General features: G+C 44.9%; 1 protein-coding gene and 1 long non-coding RNA gene across 2 annotated transcripts; one reads left to right on the top strand and one right to left on the bottom strand.

Annotated features, from left to right (window-relative positions):
* Positions 1 to 955: 955 nt before the first annotated feature.
* Positions 956 to 3,500, top strand: LOC136793000 (uncharacterized). The gene is made up of 2 exons (XR_010837677.1): positions 956 to 1,211; positions 2,354 to 3,500. It is a non-coding gene; the product is annotated as an uncharacterized lncRNA (long non-coding RNA).
* Positions 3,501 to 9,221: 5,721 nt separating this feature from the next.
* LOC131745440 (EP300-interacting inhibitor of differentiation 2) lies at positions 9,222 to 10,638 on the bottom strand. The gene has a single exon (XM_059045839.2). The coding sequence runs from the start codon at positions 10,456 to 10,458 to the stop codon at positions 9,871 to 9,873; it is 588 nt and encodes a 195-aa protein (XP_058901822.2). The 5' UTR covers positions 10,459 to 10,638; the 3' UTR covers positions 9,222 to 9,870.
* Positions 10,639 to 14,413: the final 3,775 nt, after the last annotated feature.

The following is a 14,413-nucleotide window of genomic DNA, read 5'->3' as shown; positions in this document are numbered from 1 at the left end:
ATTTTTGACATATTTTACATCTAATTATTTTGTGTATCCCTTAACTGCTTATTGTGGATACAGATTGTGCATACAGAGTGTGGATACAGATTTTACTACTTTTTTTTTTTTTTTTTTTTTTTTTTTTTTTTTGTGGTACGCGGGCCTCTCACTGCTGTGGCCTCCCCCGTTGCGGATCACAGGCTCCAGACGTGCAGGCCCAGCGGCCACGGCTCATGGGCCCAGCCGCTCCGTGGCACGTGGGATCCTCCCGGACCGGGGCACGAACCCGTGTCCCCTGCATCGGCAGGCGCACCCCCAGCCACTGCGCCACCAGGGAAGCCCCAGATTTTACTACTTTTGTCTTTTAACCTCCCTACTAGCTTTGTGTGTGGATGATTTCCCACCTTTATGTTTGACTTCACCGGTGAGCCTTTTCTTTCCATAGTTTTCTTTTTTCTAGTTGTGGCCTTTTTTTTCGCTTATAGAAGTTCCTTTAACATTTGTTGTAAAGCTGGTTTGATGGTGCTGAATTCTTTTAGCTTTTGCCTGTCTGTAAAGCTTTTGATTTCTCCATCAAATCTGAATGTGAGCCTTACTGGGTTTCCTCATTTAAAAAATCTTATTTCTCTTTCCTCTTCTACTTGTATCACAGAGTTCTATCTTCAAGCTTGCTAATTCTCTTTTCCATATAGTGTGTTCTATTTCCAATGCTTTCTAATGCATTCTTCATCTCGTTTGTTGACCTCTTCTGCTCCAGAATTTCTGTTTGATTCTTCTTTAGAGTTTCGATCTCTTTGGTAAAGTATTTCTTCTGTACATTAATTTTATTCCTGAGCTCACTGAACTACCTTTCTGAGTTTTCTTGCAGCTCCTTGAGTTTCTTCATAGAGCTATTTTGAATTCTCCATCAGTGAGATCTCAATAGTCTGCGACTTTAAGTTTGGTTTCTGGAGAATTGTCATTTTCTTTCGTGTTACAGTGTTACCGTGGTTCTTCATGTTTCAGGCTCTGGACGCGCAGGCTCAGCGGCCATGGCTCACGGGCCTAGCCGCTCCGCGGTATGTGGGATCTTCCCGGACCGGGGCATGAACCCGTGTCCCCTGCATCGGCAGGCGGACTCCCAACCACCGCGCCACCAAGGAAGCCCTCTTCATGGTTCTCGATGGGTTGCTCTGCCGATGCATCTGAAGTAGGGGACACCTTTCTGCTTGATGCTAACGATTTAACAGGTTAGAAACTGAGGGGTTTCAGGGAGTTCCCTGGCTGTCCAATGGTTAGCACGTGGCGCTTTCACTTCCATAGCCCCGGTTCAGTCCCTGGTTGGGGAACTAAAATCCGGCAAGCCAAGGGCCACGGCCAAAAAGAAAGAGAAAAAAAGGAGGCGTTTCTTCTGTTTTCCAGTAGGTGGTGCTATAGCACAAGGTTTGGGTTTCTCTTCCCGGCGCTGCCTCCGGTTACATTTGAGAGTCTGCATTTTCCACACTCCACTGCCTTTATCGTTGCTTCAAGCCTTCTTTATTGCTCCTTGTGCCTCCGGGGTCATTGGTGCCTTGTTTCTGCCAGTGTTGCTGGTGTTTCCGCCTGGGGCTCGGAGATGGTGTGCTCTTCTCTTACTTTCGGGATCCCCACCCCTTGCAGACTCCGCCCTTGGGGGAGGGCGAGGGTGGCGAGGGTGGCGGGGGAGCCGTGTTGCACCTGGCGCCTCTGCCAGTATTGTAAGGTTTGCCGGCTCCACCGCTGCGGGTGTTTGGCCAGGGGTCAGAACTGTGGATGCCTCAGCAGCTGGAGGGATGGGATCTCAGGCTCCACTGCTACCGGTGACTGTGGGCACCCCTGCCGCTGGGAGGTTAGGGTCGTGTGTGCCGCTTCTGCTGCTATTATTACTGGCTCTCTGGGGCTGCGGCCTCAGCTGCCATGGCATGAGGGCTGGGTTTGCCGGAACCACCTTCCTGTTCCCTCAGTTCCGCCTCCTCTGTGTGTCCCTGTACATCCCCCTGTAGGTGTACAGATGTGTGAATTCTCTGGACACCTGATGTGTTGGACAGAGGTACCTTTGTTGTGTTGTGGATATTTTAGCGGTTGTAGATTGAAGAGACAGAGTTTTTCATCTGCCATGTTGCTGACGTCTTCTGAAACAGTTATTTTTCATAAAACTGTTAACATGTAACTTTTTTTTTTTTGGTGGCTGCGCTGGACAGGCCTGTGGGATTTTTAGTTCCCTGACTGGGGATCAAACCCGGGCCCTCGGCAGTGAGAGCTCGGAGTCCTAACCACTAGACCGCCAGGGACTTCCCTAATGATTTTTAAAAATATTTTAAAATGAAGGTCTTCCCTGGTTATGCAGTGGTTAAGAATCTGCCTGTCAATGCAGGAGACACGGGTTTGAGCCCTGGTCGGGGAAGATCCCACATGACGCGGAGCAACTAAGCCCGTGCATCACAACTACTGAGCCTGCGCTCTAGAGCCTGCGAGCCACAACTACTGAAGCCTGCGCGCCTAGAACCTGTGCTCCGCAGCAAGAGAAGCCACCGCAATAAGCCCGCGCACCACAACGAAGAGTAGCCCCTGCTCGCCACAACTAGAGAAAAGCCCGTGCACAGCAACGAGGACCCAATGCAGCCAAAACTAAATAAAAAAAAAAAAAAAAAAAAAGAAGGGCTTCCCTGGTGGCACATGGTTGAGAGTCCGCCTGTCGATACAGGGGACACGGGTTCGTGCCCCAGTCCGGGAAGATCCCACATGCCGCGGAGCGGCTGGGCCTGTGAGCCATGGCCACTGAGCCTGCGCGTCCGGAGCCTGTGCTCCGCAACGGGAGAGGCCGTAACAGTGAGAGGCCCGCGTACCGCAAAAAAAAAAAAAAGGACATGAAGTCATCACTTGTCTTACTTGTAGGCTTTGGATAATTTTTCATAATGTAACTGTCGATATTGTTAACATCACCCCCATTTTACAGATGACAGACTGATCCAGAGAAGTAGAGTAATTCACCTTAGAGCTCACTGCTGGTAAGAAGTGGAGTAGGGATTTGAACCGTGACAGTCCAGCTCCAGTATTCGAGTATCTCATTGGCTTAGCCTAGTTGAAGTGCCACCGTTGATCAAATCAACTAATAGTTGGAGGGGAAGTGAAGTCACAAAGGTTACATAGCATTAAGAGGGTGGGGTGAGATTCCTGGAGAAAGGAGAACATAGTGGGTAGCCATCTCAAGAAGTGTCTTCTAGAGTCAGAGTGGAGTCCTGGGAAAAAATTTTCTGGTCAGCACTCCAGTTCATTTCTAAAGGTGGTCCGTTTTGGCAATCACTGATGAATTATTAGTATGAGTTTTGGAGGCGAGAAAGCTGGGTTTGAGCCCTAATTCTACTGCTTTTAGCTGTGTGAACTTGAGTGAGTGTGATGATAAATTCTGTGTCCACTTGGCTAGACTATGGTGACCAGTTGTTTGGTCAAACACTAAGACGTCGCTGTAAAGATATTTCTTAGAAGTGATTAAGATTTATGAACAGTTGGCTCTAAAGAAAGCAGACTTGCCTCATCTAATCACTTGAAGGTGTTTTTATTTTTTTATTTTTTGGCCGTGCGGAGCGTCTTGCAGGATCTTCGTTCCATAAGAGCAAAAACTAAAATTCCCTGAAAAAGTGGAATTCTCCTCTAGATTGCAACACAGATATTCTACCTGAGTTTCCAGCCTTCACATTCAGGACCACATTAACTTTACCTAAATCTCCAGGCTGCTGGCCTGCCCGACAGATTTTGCACTTGCCAGCCTCCACAAACCTGTGAGCGAATTCCTTAAGATCTCTTTCTCTCTCTGTATATACAATATATATGTATACATATACAATATACATTACACACACACACACACACACAAAGACAGAAGCCCACGTGCCTAGAACATGGCTTTCCTATTGGTTCTATTTCTCAGAAGAACCCCGATTGATACAGCTAGTAAGCCTCAGTTTTCTCATCTATAAAATGGATATGCTAATACTCTTTACCTCACACCATGGTGAGAATTCTGTGAGATGCCATAAATAAAGCACCAAGATCTGTGCCTGGATCACCATAAACTCTCAACCAATGGCGATGGTGGTTATATCATCTGTGGTGACCGGTTTCCAAAGATGGCCCCCCATAAACCACAGTGCTCAGGATTCACTTCCTTGGGTATTGTCTCTCCTCCCTGAAATGGGCTGGGCCTATGTAACTCACAGAATGAGGCGGATGTGTGCTAGCTCTGGGCCTGAGTCTGAAGGCCCGGCAGCTTCCCACCTTTGCACTTTTGGAAGCCCTGAGGCGGCCGCATAAGAAATCTGGCTACACTATTGGAGAGCAAGGTGGAGAGGAAGAGGGTTTGAAACTGCATAAAGGGAGAGGCCCAGCCTTCCAGCCTTTTCCCACCAATATGACAGGCGTGTGAGTGGCCCGTCCAGGACATCCCAGCCCAGCTGAGCTCCTGGCCAACATCACGTGGAGCAGAACTGCTGAGCTGATTCCGGTCAACCTACAGAAGAGTGAGCAGTGATAAAATGGTTGTTGCTTAAAGCCATTAAGTTTTAGGGTGGTTAGTTACACAGCAAGAGATAACTGGAACATCAATATTAGGGGACAGAGACTAATTTCCCCCAGAATTCGTAAAGAGAGGCCAATATTGGTTTGGAAGAACCATCAGGTTAATTTGACTGGACTTTGTCCCTAATTCCCAGAAGGTAACCTATAAATCTTTGGAATTTCCAGCGATAGTGTTACCGAACGCAAGTCTGTGTGCCCGGCACAGTGAGGCCAAACAATACCAACACGTCCGAGTTTGGAGCAGAGAAAGGTTTATTGCAGGGCCGTGCAAGGAGATGGGTGGTTCATGCCTGAAAAACCCTAAACTCCCTGAAAGCTTTCAGCAAAGCCCTTTGATAGCAATGGTGAGGGAGGGGCGTGGTTAGTTGTAAATTTCTTGGTGTCGGATCCTTTGTTCTTGAGGTCAGGTCACGGTCAGGTAATGATGCTCCTGTAAATCTCCACCCAACAAATGTTATTCTCTGTTCCGACAAGAAAGGGCAAGGTCCCAAGGCTCAACTTTCACCCTCCGAGGTCCATGTCCTGGCTAAGATGAGGGGGTCCCTGCGGGGGCCGGTTACCCTGCCCAGGAGCGTTCGTCCGGCACCCAGCCTGGATCCTCCCGGCTGAAGAGGCAGATCCCAGCTGGCAGTGCCCTCAGGGCCAGGTCCCCACACCCTGCACAGCTGTCATCACTGAGGGAGCCAGGCGCCTAGGACCCAGCCAGCCCTCAGGCTCCTCAGGCCGCCCAAATGGCGGGGGCCAGGTCCCGCAAACTGCGTCCCACGCAGACTGCCGCTGCCATTAGGTCGCAGAGGTGGGGTCGGGGGCGAGGTTCACCGCAGCCTCAAGGCCTCGGCCCGGCCAGTGGGAGGCCTTGGCGAGGGCTCTGGAGCCCTGCAGGACACAGCCCCCAGCCTGTCCCCAGCCCCCCCCAGCTCACCTGCTGGCCCAAGGCCGGAGTGCCTGGAGGGCCCCCGGGAGAAGGCCGGGATCCGCCTCTTACCTCACTTTTCCCTAGAGAACCACCAACCGCTTGACTGGCAGAAGGGGCCCTCTAACCGGCCTAGCGGTCTCGCTCTAAGGGTCCCGCATTAGCGGTCTCCTGGTAACGGTTGCCTGGTAACTGTAGCGCCAGAGGCAGCTATGCGAGGGACCTGTTCTGTTACAGGGCAACGGTTGCCCCATCCCCATTACAATAGGAGTGTCTTTGTTACTCGTGTGTGTGTGTGGGGGGGGGGGGAACCCCTTGGGCCATCCCTGAGAGTCTTACAGGGTTTACGCCTCGCGATTTCGGCCTAACTTCAGGGCTCGTTGAGCGTCCCTGGTTGGTAAATGCTCTGCCTGTGCCGGAGGATGATGCATCCCTGAGGATGGCAGTAATATCACGAGTAGGACTTGGTCCTACTCGTCTTTCCCTTTAGCTGGTTATGATTTGTATCCTTTGCTATCATGAAATTGTAATCATAACTGTAGTGCTTTCTTGAGTTCTGTATTTTTTTTTTTAGCAAATTATTGAAACTGCATGGGAACTGGGAATCCTCAAACTTGTAGCCAGCTGGTCAGACGTGGGAGTGGCCTGGGGACCGCTGAACTTAGAGCTATGGTGTCTGTAACAGGACTGTGTCCCTGACCTGGGGAGTTTGGCTAAACTCTGGGGAAGAAGCCACTGTACGTGCTGACACTGCAGCTGCAATTGTTCAAGCAAGAGAAGAGGCTCCTTAAGATACTTTGAGAGACAAGAAGAGGACTTGATTTTGCTCCTGAGATGAAAGGTGAAGAGGAGGGAAGGGGAGAAGTTGAAAGGAACCAGCCAGGTGGGGAGGCTTGTCCTCTAAGGGCTGACCCCAGCCCTGCGACCCCCCAGATTTTCACTCAAGTCTACCAAAGTGAAGGGGTCTGTCGTGTGAGTGGATCTGATTGGAAACGTCTGAAGGAACTGTCAGGGAGGGGGAAATTTTCCCCTGGACCCATCTTGAGGTATTGTGGCTGGATTAATAATAAAATTGACACAAGACAGATTAACAGGAGAAAAAGAAACAAAATTTAGTTCATGCGCATGGACGTCTCATAGAAATGGGATCTAAGAAGTGGCCAAGGAACTCCCTGGCAGTCCAGTGGTTTGGACTTGGCACTTTCACTGCCGGGCCCGGGTTCAATCCCTGGTCAGGGAACTAAGATCCTGCAAGTCACTTGGCGAGGCAAAAAAAAAAAAAAAAAAGGATTATATCTCATTTGTAAATAAGGATCATTTGAAGAATGCAATCATGGTGGTGGATATAAAAATAACACCTTCATGGATTATGAAAAGGCCTTTGACAAAATTCTATAACCATTCTAGATAAAACACACACATGTACAAATAGTGAGAGATGGATATGTGAAGAATTTCTACAAAATCAGGACAAGTTAATGATGCTTCACTATCATTCATATTATTTTACATTAGACAGAGGGTACCAATAAAGTACCTTCTGTTTAATGTATAAATAAAGAGAAAGAAATCAGACGTATAAAAATTATAATAGAGGCAATACTGTCACTATTTGCATATGACTTGTTCCCCAACCTAGGATATTCAAATGAAAAACTACTGTAAAACAGTAAGAGAATTCAGTATGTTAACAGGCTATCAAATACATATGCAGAAATGAATTATTTTCAAATACATAGTCAAGCTTTTAGAAAATATAACAGATAATCCTCATTTACTATAGAAAAAACATAAAAGATAAAATGTCTAGGAATAAATGATTAGACCTGTAAAAGACCTACTTTAGGAACATTAATTTAAGGACAAACAATAATACTCTTCTGAAGGATACAAAGGAAGTCTTTAAAAAATGGAAAAACAGGGCTTCCCTGGTGGCGCAGTGGTTGAGAATCCGCCTGCCGATGCAGGAGACACGGGTTCATGCCCTGGTCTGGGAAGATCCCACATGCCATGGAGCAACTAAGCCCGTGAGCCATGGCCGCTAGGCCTGCGCGTCCGGAGCCTGTGCTCCGCAACGGGAGAGGCCACAACAGTGAGAGGCCCGCATACTGCAAAATAAATAAATAAATAAATAAATAAATAAAAGAGTACTTCCTATGTGCAATCACTCACCTAAGCACTTTATGTATGTCAACTCATTTATAAAAAAAAAAAAAAAAAAAAGGAAAAATAAATAATTTGGATATCTTAGAGATGGCAGTTATCTTCAATTTATTAAACATAATGTGATTCTAATAAAGAACTTTGAAATAAGGTAAGCTGACCTTGAGGTTGACATAGTAATACAAATAAAAATAGCCAGAACACTCTGAAAATGAAGTATAATGAGAGGTTTTAGCATTATTACATGTAAAACTAGTTAGAAAAATTTAAAAAACAGTTTAGTATATAATGAAGAGGCATCTTTAAACAAAGTTAGTGGGGAAAAGATGGGCTAGTTAGCAACTGGTGTTGGGGCAGCCAGGTAGCCACCTAAAAAAGAAAATTTGGATCCTTACCTCATATTGTACATCAGGATAAATTCCGAATGGTTCAAAAATTCAAATATGAACAATAAAACCACACACATACATGCACACACACCGAGAAAACCTTGAGTTTCACAATCTTGTAGGTTTTCTCTCTCTCTCTCTTTTTTTTTTTGGCCACGCTGCGCGGCTTGCAGAATCTCAGTTCCCCAACCAGGGATCAAACCCGTGCCCCGGCAGTGAAAGCACTGAGTCCTAATCACTGGACCACCAGGAAATCCCCCAAATCTTGCAGGTTTAAAAGATAAAAGGAAACAAGAGCAAAAATCTCCATGCCAAAAGACTTTCAGGAAAAGCAAAGACAAATGACAATCTAGGAAAAAATATCCGTAGCTCACATTACAAGCTATTATCATATCTCATCTCACTAATTCATTAATAGTTAACAGAGTCAATAAAGAAAGTACAAAATTATTCAGGAAAGAAATGGAGAAAAGATTTTGAATAGATAGTTCATGGAAAAGGAAATATGTATGACTCAAATGAAAAGATATTTAACTTCCCTCATAATGAGAGAAAAGCAAATTAAAACTGATATACCATTTTCCAACTATATAGATTGGCAAAATCCAGACATTTGATGACTTACTGTGCTGGTGAGGCTGCAGGGGAAATGTCCATGTTCAGCAGTTGCTGGTGGGAGTGTGAAGAGGTACAACATGAATGGAAGGCAACTTAGTAGTATCTATGAACTTTCACATGAGTGCATTCACCTCAGAATTCTCACCTCTGGAAATTTGTACTAAGATATTATACATAACAAGGAATCTAAGAAGCTGCTGATTATAATATGCACCATTATTTTCATGACAATGCTGTATTACACCATCAAATGTTAAGATACACCCCAATTTCAGAGACATCAATATATGAAAAGTGCATTTAGAATCACAGCAATACTGTATTTGTGCCCATGCCATGGGATATACGGACAAGATTATTATAGCAACTTTTTTGGCCAATAGAAAATGATGGGAAAAAACCTAAATGGCCATCAGCATGTTCCTGGTTAAGTAAATTACAACATAACCACTGAATGGAATAAAATGCAGCTCTAAAAAAGAATGAGGAAATGCAGTGGTTTGGAAGGATCTTTAAGATAAGTTCTTACTGAAAATGCAATGCATAAGTCAATAAATATAATTTGCCAACTTTTGTGAAGAAATGAAAAAAAAAAACCCACCCAGATTTGTATCTGCTTGTGTATACATAGGGAAACTGAAAAGACAGAAGAGGTAGTGTGGTTACAGATGGGAATTGTGGTAGGTACCGGGTGGGCGAGGGGAAAGGGATAGAAGACTTTTCATTTCACACTTTATATTTTGGGGGCTTATAAATAGATTATTTACCAAAAAAGTATTAAAAATTGAATGAATGAAAGAAAAAATCCAGAAATTTCCGATAGTCTTGAATACATAATTTATCATGTTATACAGTATTTACTTTGCCTTTCATTTGAAATGCCTCAGAAAACACAAAACCAATCTTACACTATGGGCTCTATTGGCAGTTTTTCTTCATCAAGTCTCAATTATATAAAACCATTCTTCACTTTAGTGAAGCAATTTTAAAAGACATTTCCACAATGCGGGGAAAAGAGTCTGGATCAATCACAAACTCAAAGGACGTCAGAGGAATCATAACGGTTTTTATTTTTTTATATTTATTTTCTGATGGTTTTTCTTGATAAGCTTCCTTTTCTTTTTCAACTGTGCCTTGCCTTATTCTCAAATACTTTGACTTTTTAAAATCAAGTTACAGGATTGGTATGACTGTATTGAACGCAGACGTTCTTGAAGTAGTTTCATCACTAAACTATTCTCTACCGATAAACTTATCACAACCAAGTTCTTCTATCAGAGGATTGATAATTTCAGATGCAGTCAGAGTTATACTAAATGTTAAAATATCAAAATCCATCCTCTGAGGATTCCTCTGATATTCGGCGTCAAACACTGCTTCCCTTGCTCTGCAGGCTTCCACAAATCTCCTGCGGCGTCCTTCAAGCTCCTGAATTCTGCCGGGAGCAATCGGGTAGTGTTCCAGATAGTGGCGGAGGAGCTGCTGATAATTAATTCCTAAAACGCCAAGTGGGTGACGGAGGCGGAGATATGGCAACGCAGCCAGGCCTGGGCTGTTCCCGGGCCTGGACCGGCGTCTGCCCTCGGGACCCTCTTCCTCTGCTGGCTCCGCCAACAATCGGGCAACCTCTGCAATCCGGGCTTCCCTGGCCGCCGCCGTCGGACCTTCCCTGGCATCCGCCCTCGGACAGTCCCTAGCCTCCACAGGCTGCGCTGGGGCCGGCTCCCGCCTCCCGCCGCCTACCTCCGCCTGCGGGACGTCGCCGTTGTCATTCGCCGCGCCCTTCGGTGGGACACTGCTGTCTGCGGGCAGCTCGGACATCCCAGACCGCGGGGTCAGCTCGGCCGCTCTCAGAAAAACTGGAAATACGGTACAGCGCGATTAGCGGTATGCACGTAAATGCGCGTGCGTGAGCGCTGTGCACACGGGTCAAAGCCGTGGGCAAACCCACGTGCACAAGCGTAGGGTCTGCGGCTGAACCTAAGAGCATTGCGCATGAGTCATCCCCACGCGCCTGCGATCTTCCAGGTGCCACCTAGCGGCCGGAAGAGCTAATAAACACACCTGAAACCTTCCCCTGTTACCCAGAATGTCTAAGGGCGGAGTCGAGCCTCGTTTTACGTTTCAACCAGTTTAATGTTTACAAGGAAAGTCTCACAAGATCGCTTCCTGTTGGCTTTCTCAAGATTACATCCTAGGATGCCTCTTCCTAACTTTCTTGTTCTCTAGTGATTATAATGCCACCTCTATTTTATACCCAGATAGTTTAGATTCATGGGTTATTTTGGGCGTAGGGTGTGGTTCTTTATTCTTTTCCATTTATTCATTTGCCTATCTTCACCCATACCAATCCTCTTAATTACTAAAACTTTGTAATAACGTTCCCTTGTTATTTAAAAAATTGCTTTGGCTATTCTTGGACATTTATTTTTTTCTAAATCTTTTTCGTACAATATAACATGCAGGAAAAAATATACAAAATATAAATATACGGCTGAATGATTTATCTCAAAGTGAACGTCCATGTAACCACCACTTGGGTCAAGGAATTGAATATTTCTAGTATCCCAGAATCCTTTCCCCCTTCTTATCATTATTGTCTCCATTCTACCCAGAGGTAACTACTATACTGATATGTATGGTAATCATTTTTTTTGCTTTTCTTTATGTTTTACTACCTAGGGGTGCATTCTGATACTGTAGTTTAATTTTGCTTGTTTTTTTGAATTTTACATACTCTTGTGTCTCGTTTCTTTCCCACAACATTATTTTTATGAGATTCACCTATGTTTTTCATTGTGGTTATAAATACTTCATTTTCTTTTTTTAAAAACATCTTTATTGGAGTATAATTGCTTTACAGTGGTGTGTTAGTTTCTGCTTTATAACAAAGTGAATCAGCTATACATATACATATATCCCCATACCTCCTCCCTCTTGCGTCTCCCTCCCACCCTCCCTATCCCACCCCTCTAGGTGACTTAATTTTCTTGATAGTTACATATCCATTACCATTATTTTTATGTGTCCCATAATATTACAACATTCATCTTAAATACTGACTCTCCAATTACTTCTTCTTTATTCTAATTAACGTGAGAAACATCATATAAGGAAATTCTGCCTTTCATTTTGCTAGTAATGACCCCCATGGTGGTGCCATGATTCATGGGCATCAGTAAATAAGTTTAGTGACTCGTTCTCTGTCCTGTCAGGAGTAGCTATTCTGAGGCATTAGGTCTCACCTACAGATCATGAGGTTGCATTTTCTTTTTAAAATTTATTTATTTATTTATTTATCTATTGCTGAATTGGGCACACAGGCTTTCTCTAGTTGCGGCGAGTGGGGGCTACTCTTCGTTGTGGTGCGCAGGCTTCTCATTGTGGTGGCTTCTCTTGTTGCGGAGCACGGGCTCTAGGCGTGCGGGCTTCAGTAGTTGTGGCTCGAGGGCTCTAGAGCCCAGGCTCAGTAGTTGTGGCGCACAGGCTTAGTTGCTCCACGGCATGTGGGATCTTCCCGGACCAGGGCTTGGACCAGGGCTTGGACCAGGGCTTGGACCAGGGCTTGGACCAGGGCTTGGACCAGGGCTCGAACCCGTGTTCCCTGCACTGGCAGACGGATTCTTAACTACTGCGCCATCAGGGAAGCCCCGAGGTTGCATTTTTGTTTTCCTGGTCCAAGCACCACATTTATAAAACACAACATCCAGCCTATGTGCTGCTTCAAACACAGCTTCACCCCAGCATCTGGGCAATGACTAAGTGTGTGGCTCCTTTAAGACAGCTCCCAGGCTAGTCTGGAGACCAAAGGTCCATTGCTGCCACCCTCAGGCTGCCTGGAAAATCACAAATATTTAATAGAAGAATCCCGACTGATATAATAACATATATTATTAGAGGGGGAACTAGAAATTGCAGTAATTTGCTATAATACTATAGAGGCAGATATCTGTCCTGCCTTTTGAGGCCCCAAATCACCTTCCAGCTGAAGCTGAAAGTCCCTCCCATTATCCAGGGATAAGAATAGCTCTAGAGAAAATTACGGTGTATTAAACAGAAGTGCTCATGTGGGGAGATGAAAGCAAAAATTTGAGATAGATTCCAGGTTAGCTATTGCTCCCAAGGCTGTTCCTGTGTAGCGGCTGTAGCATCTTTGTCTCTGACTCACCGCCAGCATTTCAGAATCATTTGAGGACAGTTTTAGTCATGGTGCAGACTAAACAATTAAGGGAGCTGATATCAGGGGCTCCACGCTGGTATATTTTTACAGGAAAAAATAGAGAATTTAAACCCATGGTCATACAATTAACATTTTAAAAGAGGAGGTGAAGAGTTTATAAGGAAAGGGACTGGATCTTCTTCTCCCAAAGGCTGCAAAAAGCCTGTAATAAATAGCACTGGTGGGATATTTATCCTTACTGGGAACAAAGACTTCCTTTAAAGGATAAATACACATGTTGACCTAAATCAGTACTTTTATGGATATGGGTTGAAACCACAACTCAGAATCTGAACGTGGCTTAGGACAATTGGGGAAATCATGATGTCATTCTTGCCTCTTTATTACCCCTGATTATTCTAGGCCTTACATGTTCTGCTCATGAGATGGGCTTGAGCTGACTTAATGGTGGATATAGGTGCTTCTTTCTCTAAAGGGATTTTCCAGATTTGCTTATCTCTCCTGAGATATTTAATGCTGTGGTGAGGTCTAAACATGATGTTACAAGCCTTGTCTCTTTTCCCAAGATTGTTACTGTGCTAGATTAATTGTAAAAGTGGCCCCAATTCTCCATCCTCTCTGTTTCTACACCCTTTGTAATAATAGTTTGTAGTTCTTCTCATCAATAGGTAGATTCCTTTTCTCCATCCCTTGAATCTGAGCTGGTCTTGTGACTTGCTTTGACAGATAGGATGTGGCAGAAATGATGGTGTATCAGTTTCGAGACTGGGCCTCAAGAGGCATTTCATGCTTCCGTTCTCTCTTGGACTCTTGTCTCGACCATGAGAACAATCCTGGACCAGCTTGCTGGACGGTGGAAGACACTTGGGACTGAGGAAAGTGGTCTCAGACAAGGCATTCAAGATTAGTCAGTCTTGGGAATTCCCTGGTGGTCCAGTGGTTGGGATTTAGTGCTTTCATTGCTGGGGCCCAGGTTCAACCTGTGGTTGGCTCATGGCAGGGCCGGTGGGGAAGATCAGTCAGCCCCAGCTGAGCTACCAGCTGACTTTTAGGCTCATAGACTAAAATGCTTGATGTGATTTGCCATGCAACATTATTGTGGCAATAGATAACTGTTCCAGAAATTGGTATCAGGAGCTGGGTAGTGCCCTAAGAAAAGGCTAAAATACGTAGGGAAAACAGTGAGGAAATTGTTATGGGAACAGAAAAAATGATGACTCAGTTATGATGTGGTGAAATAATTGGCAAACTGTCGCCTGTGATTACCCAGAAATAGAAGGAGAAACAGAAAATAGAAAGTATTTGGCTAAGGAGATACCCAGGCATAATGCTGATTACTCACTGATGAGTATCATACAGTGTAGCAAGAAAGGGTTGACCTATAGAAGGAACTGGCTGACTTTCCAGAAGAATTTAAAGGAAATACAGAGAGACTATGACTTGCTAGGTTGGGAAAGAAAAGCTTTTTTTCACATCCAGTGAAAAAAAAGATTGTCAAAGTGAAAAACAGCCTGTGAGTATAGATCAGATGAAAGGTATGGCTTTATGACCCTTTGTTAAAAGTTCAAAAATATGAGGCAGTGGGTAGGTGAGCTT

This window comes from Kogia breviceps, chromosome 18 (genome assembly GCF_026419965.1).
Source record: "Kogia breviceps isolate mKogBre1 chromosome 18, mKogBre1 haplotype 1, whole genome shotgun sequence".
NCBI classification, from domain to species: Eukaryota; Metazoa; Chordata; class Mammalia; order Artiodactyla; family Physeteridae; genus Kogia; species Kogia breviceps.
Note: the sequence above shows the minus strand (reverse complement) of the source record. Positions and strands in the feature narration are given on the sequence as shown.

Excerpts from the sequence above, each read along its gene's own strand:
- LOC131745440 (XM_059045839.2), bottom strand. The coding sequence starts at position 10,458 with ATGTCCGAGCTGCCCGCAGACAGCAGTGTCCCACCGAAGGGCGCGGCG.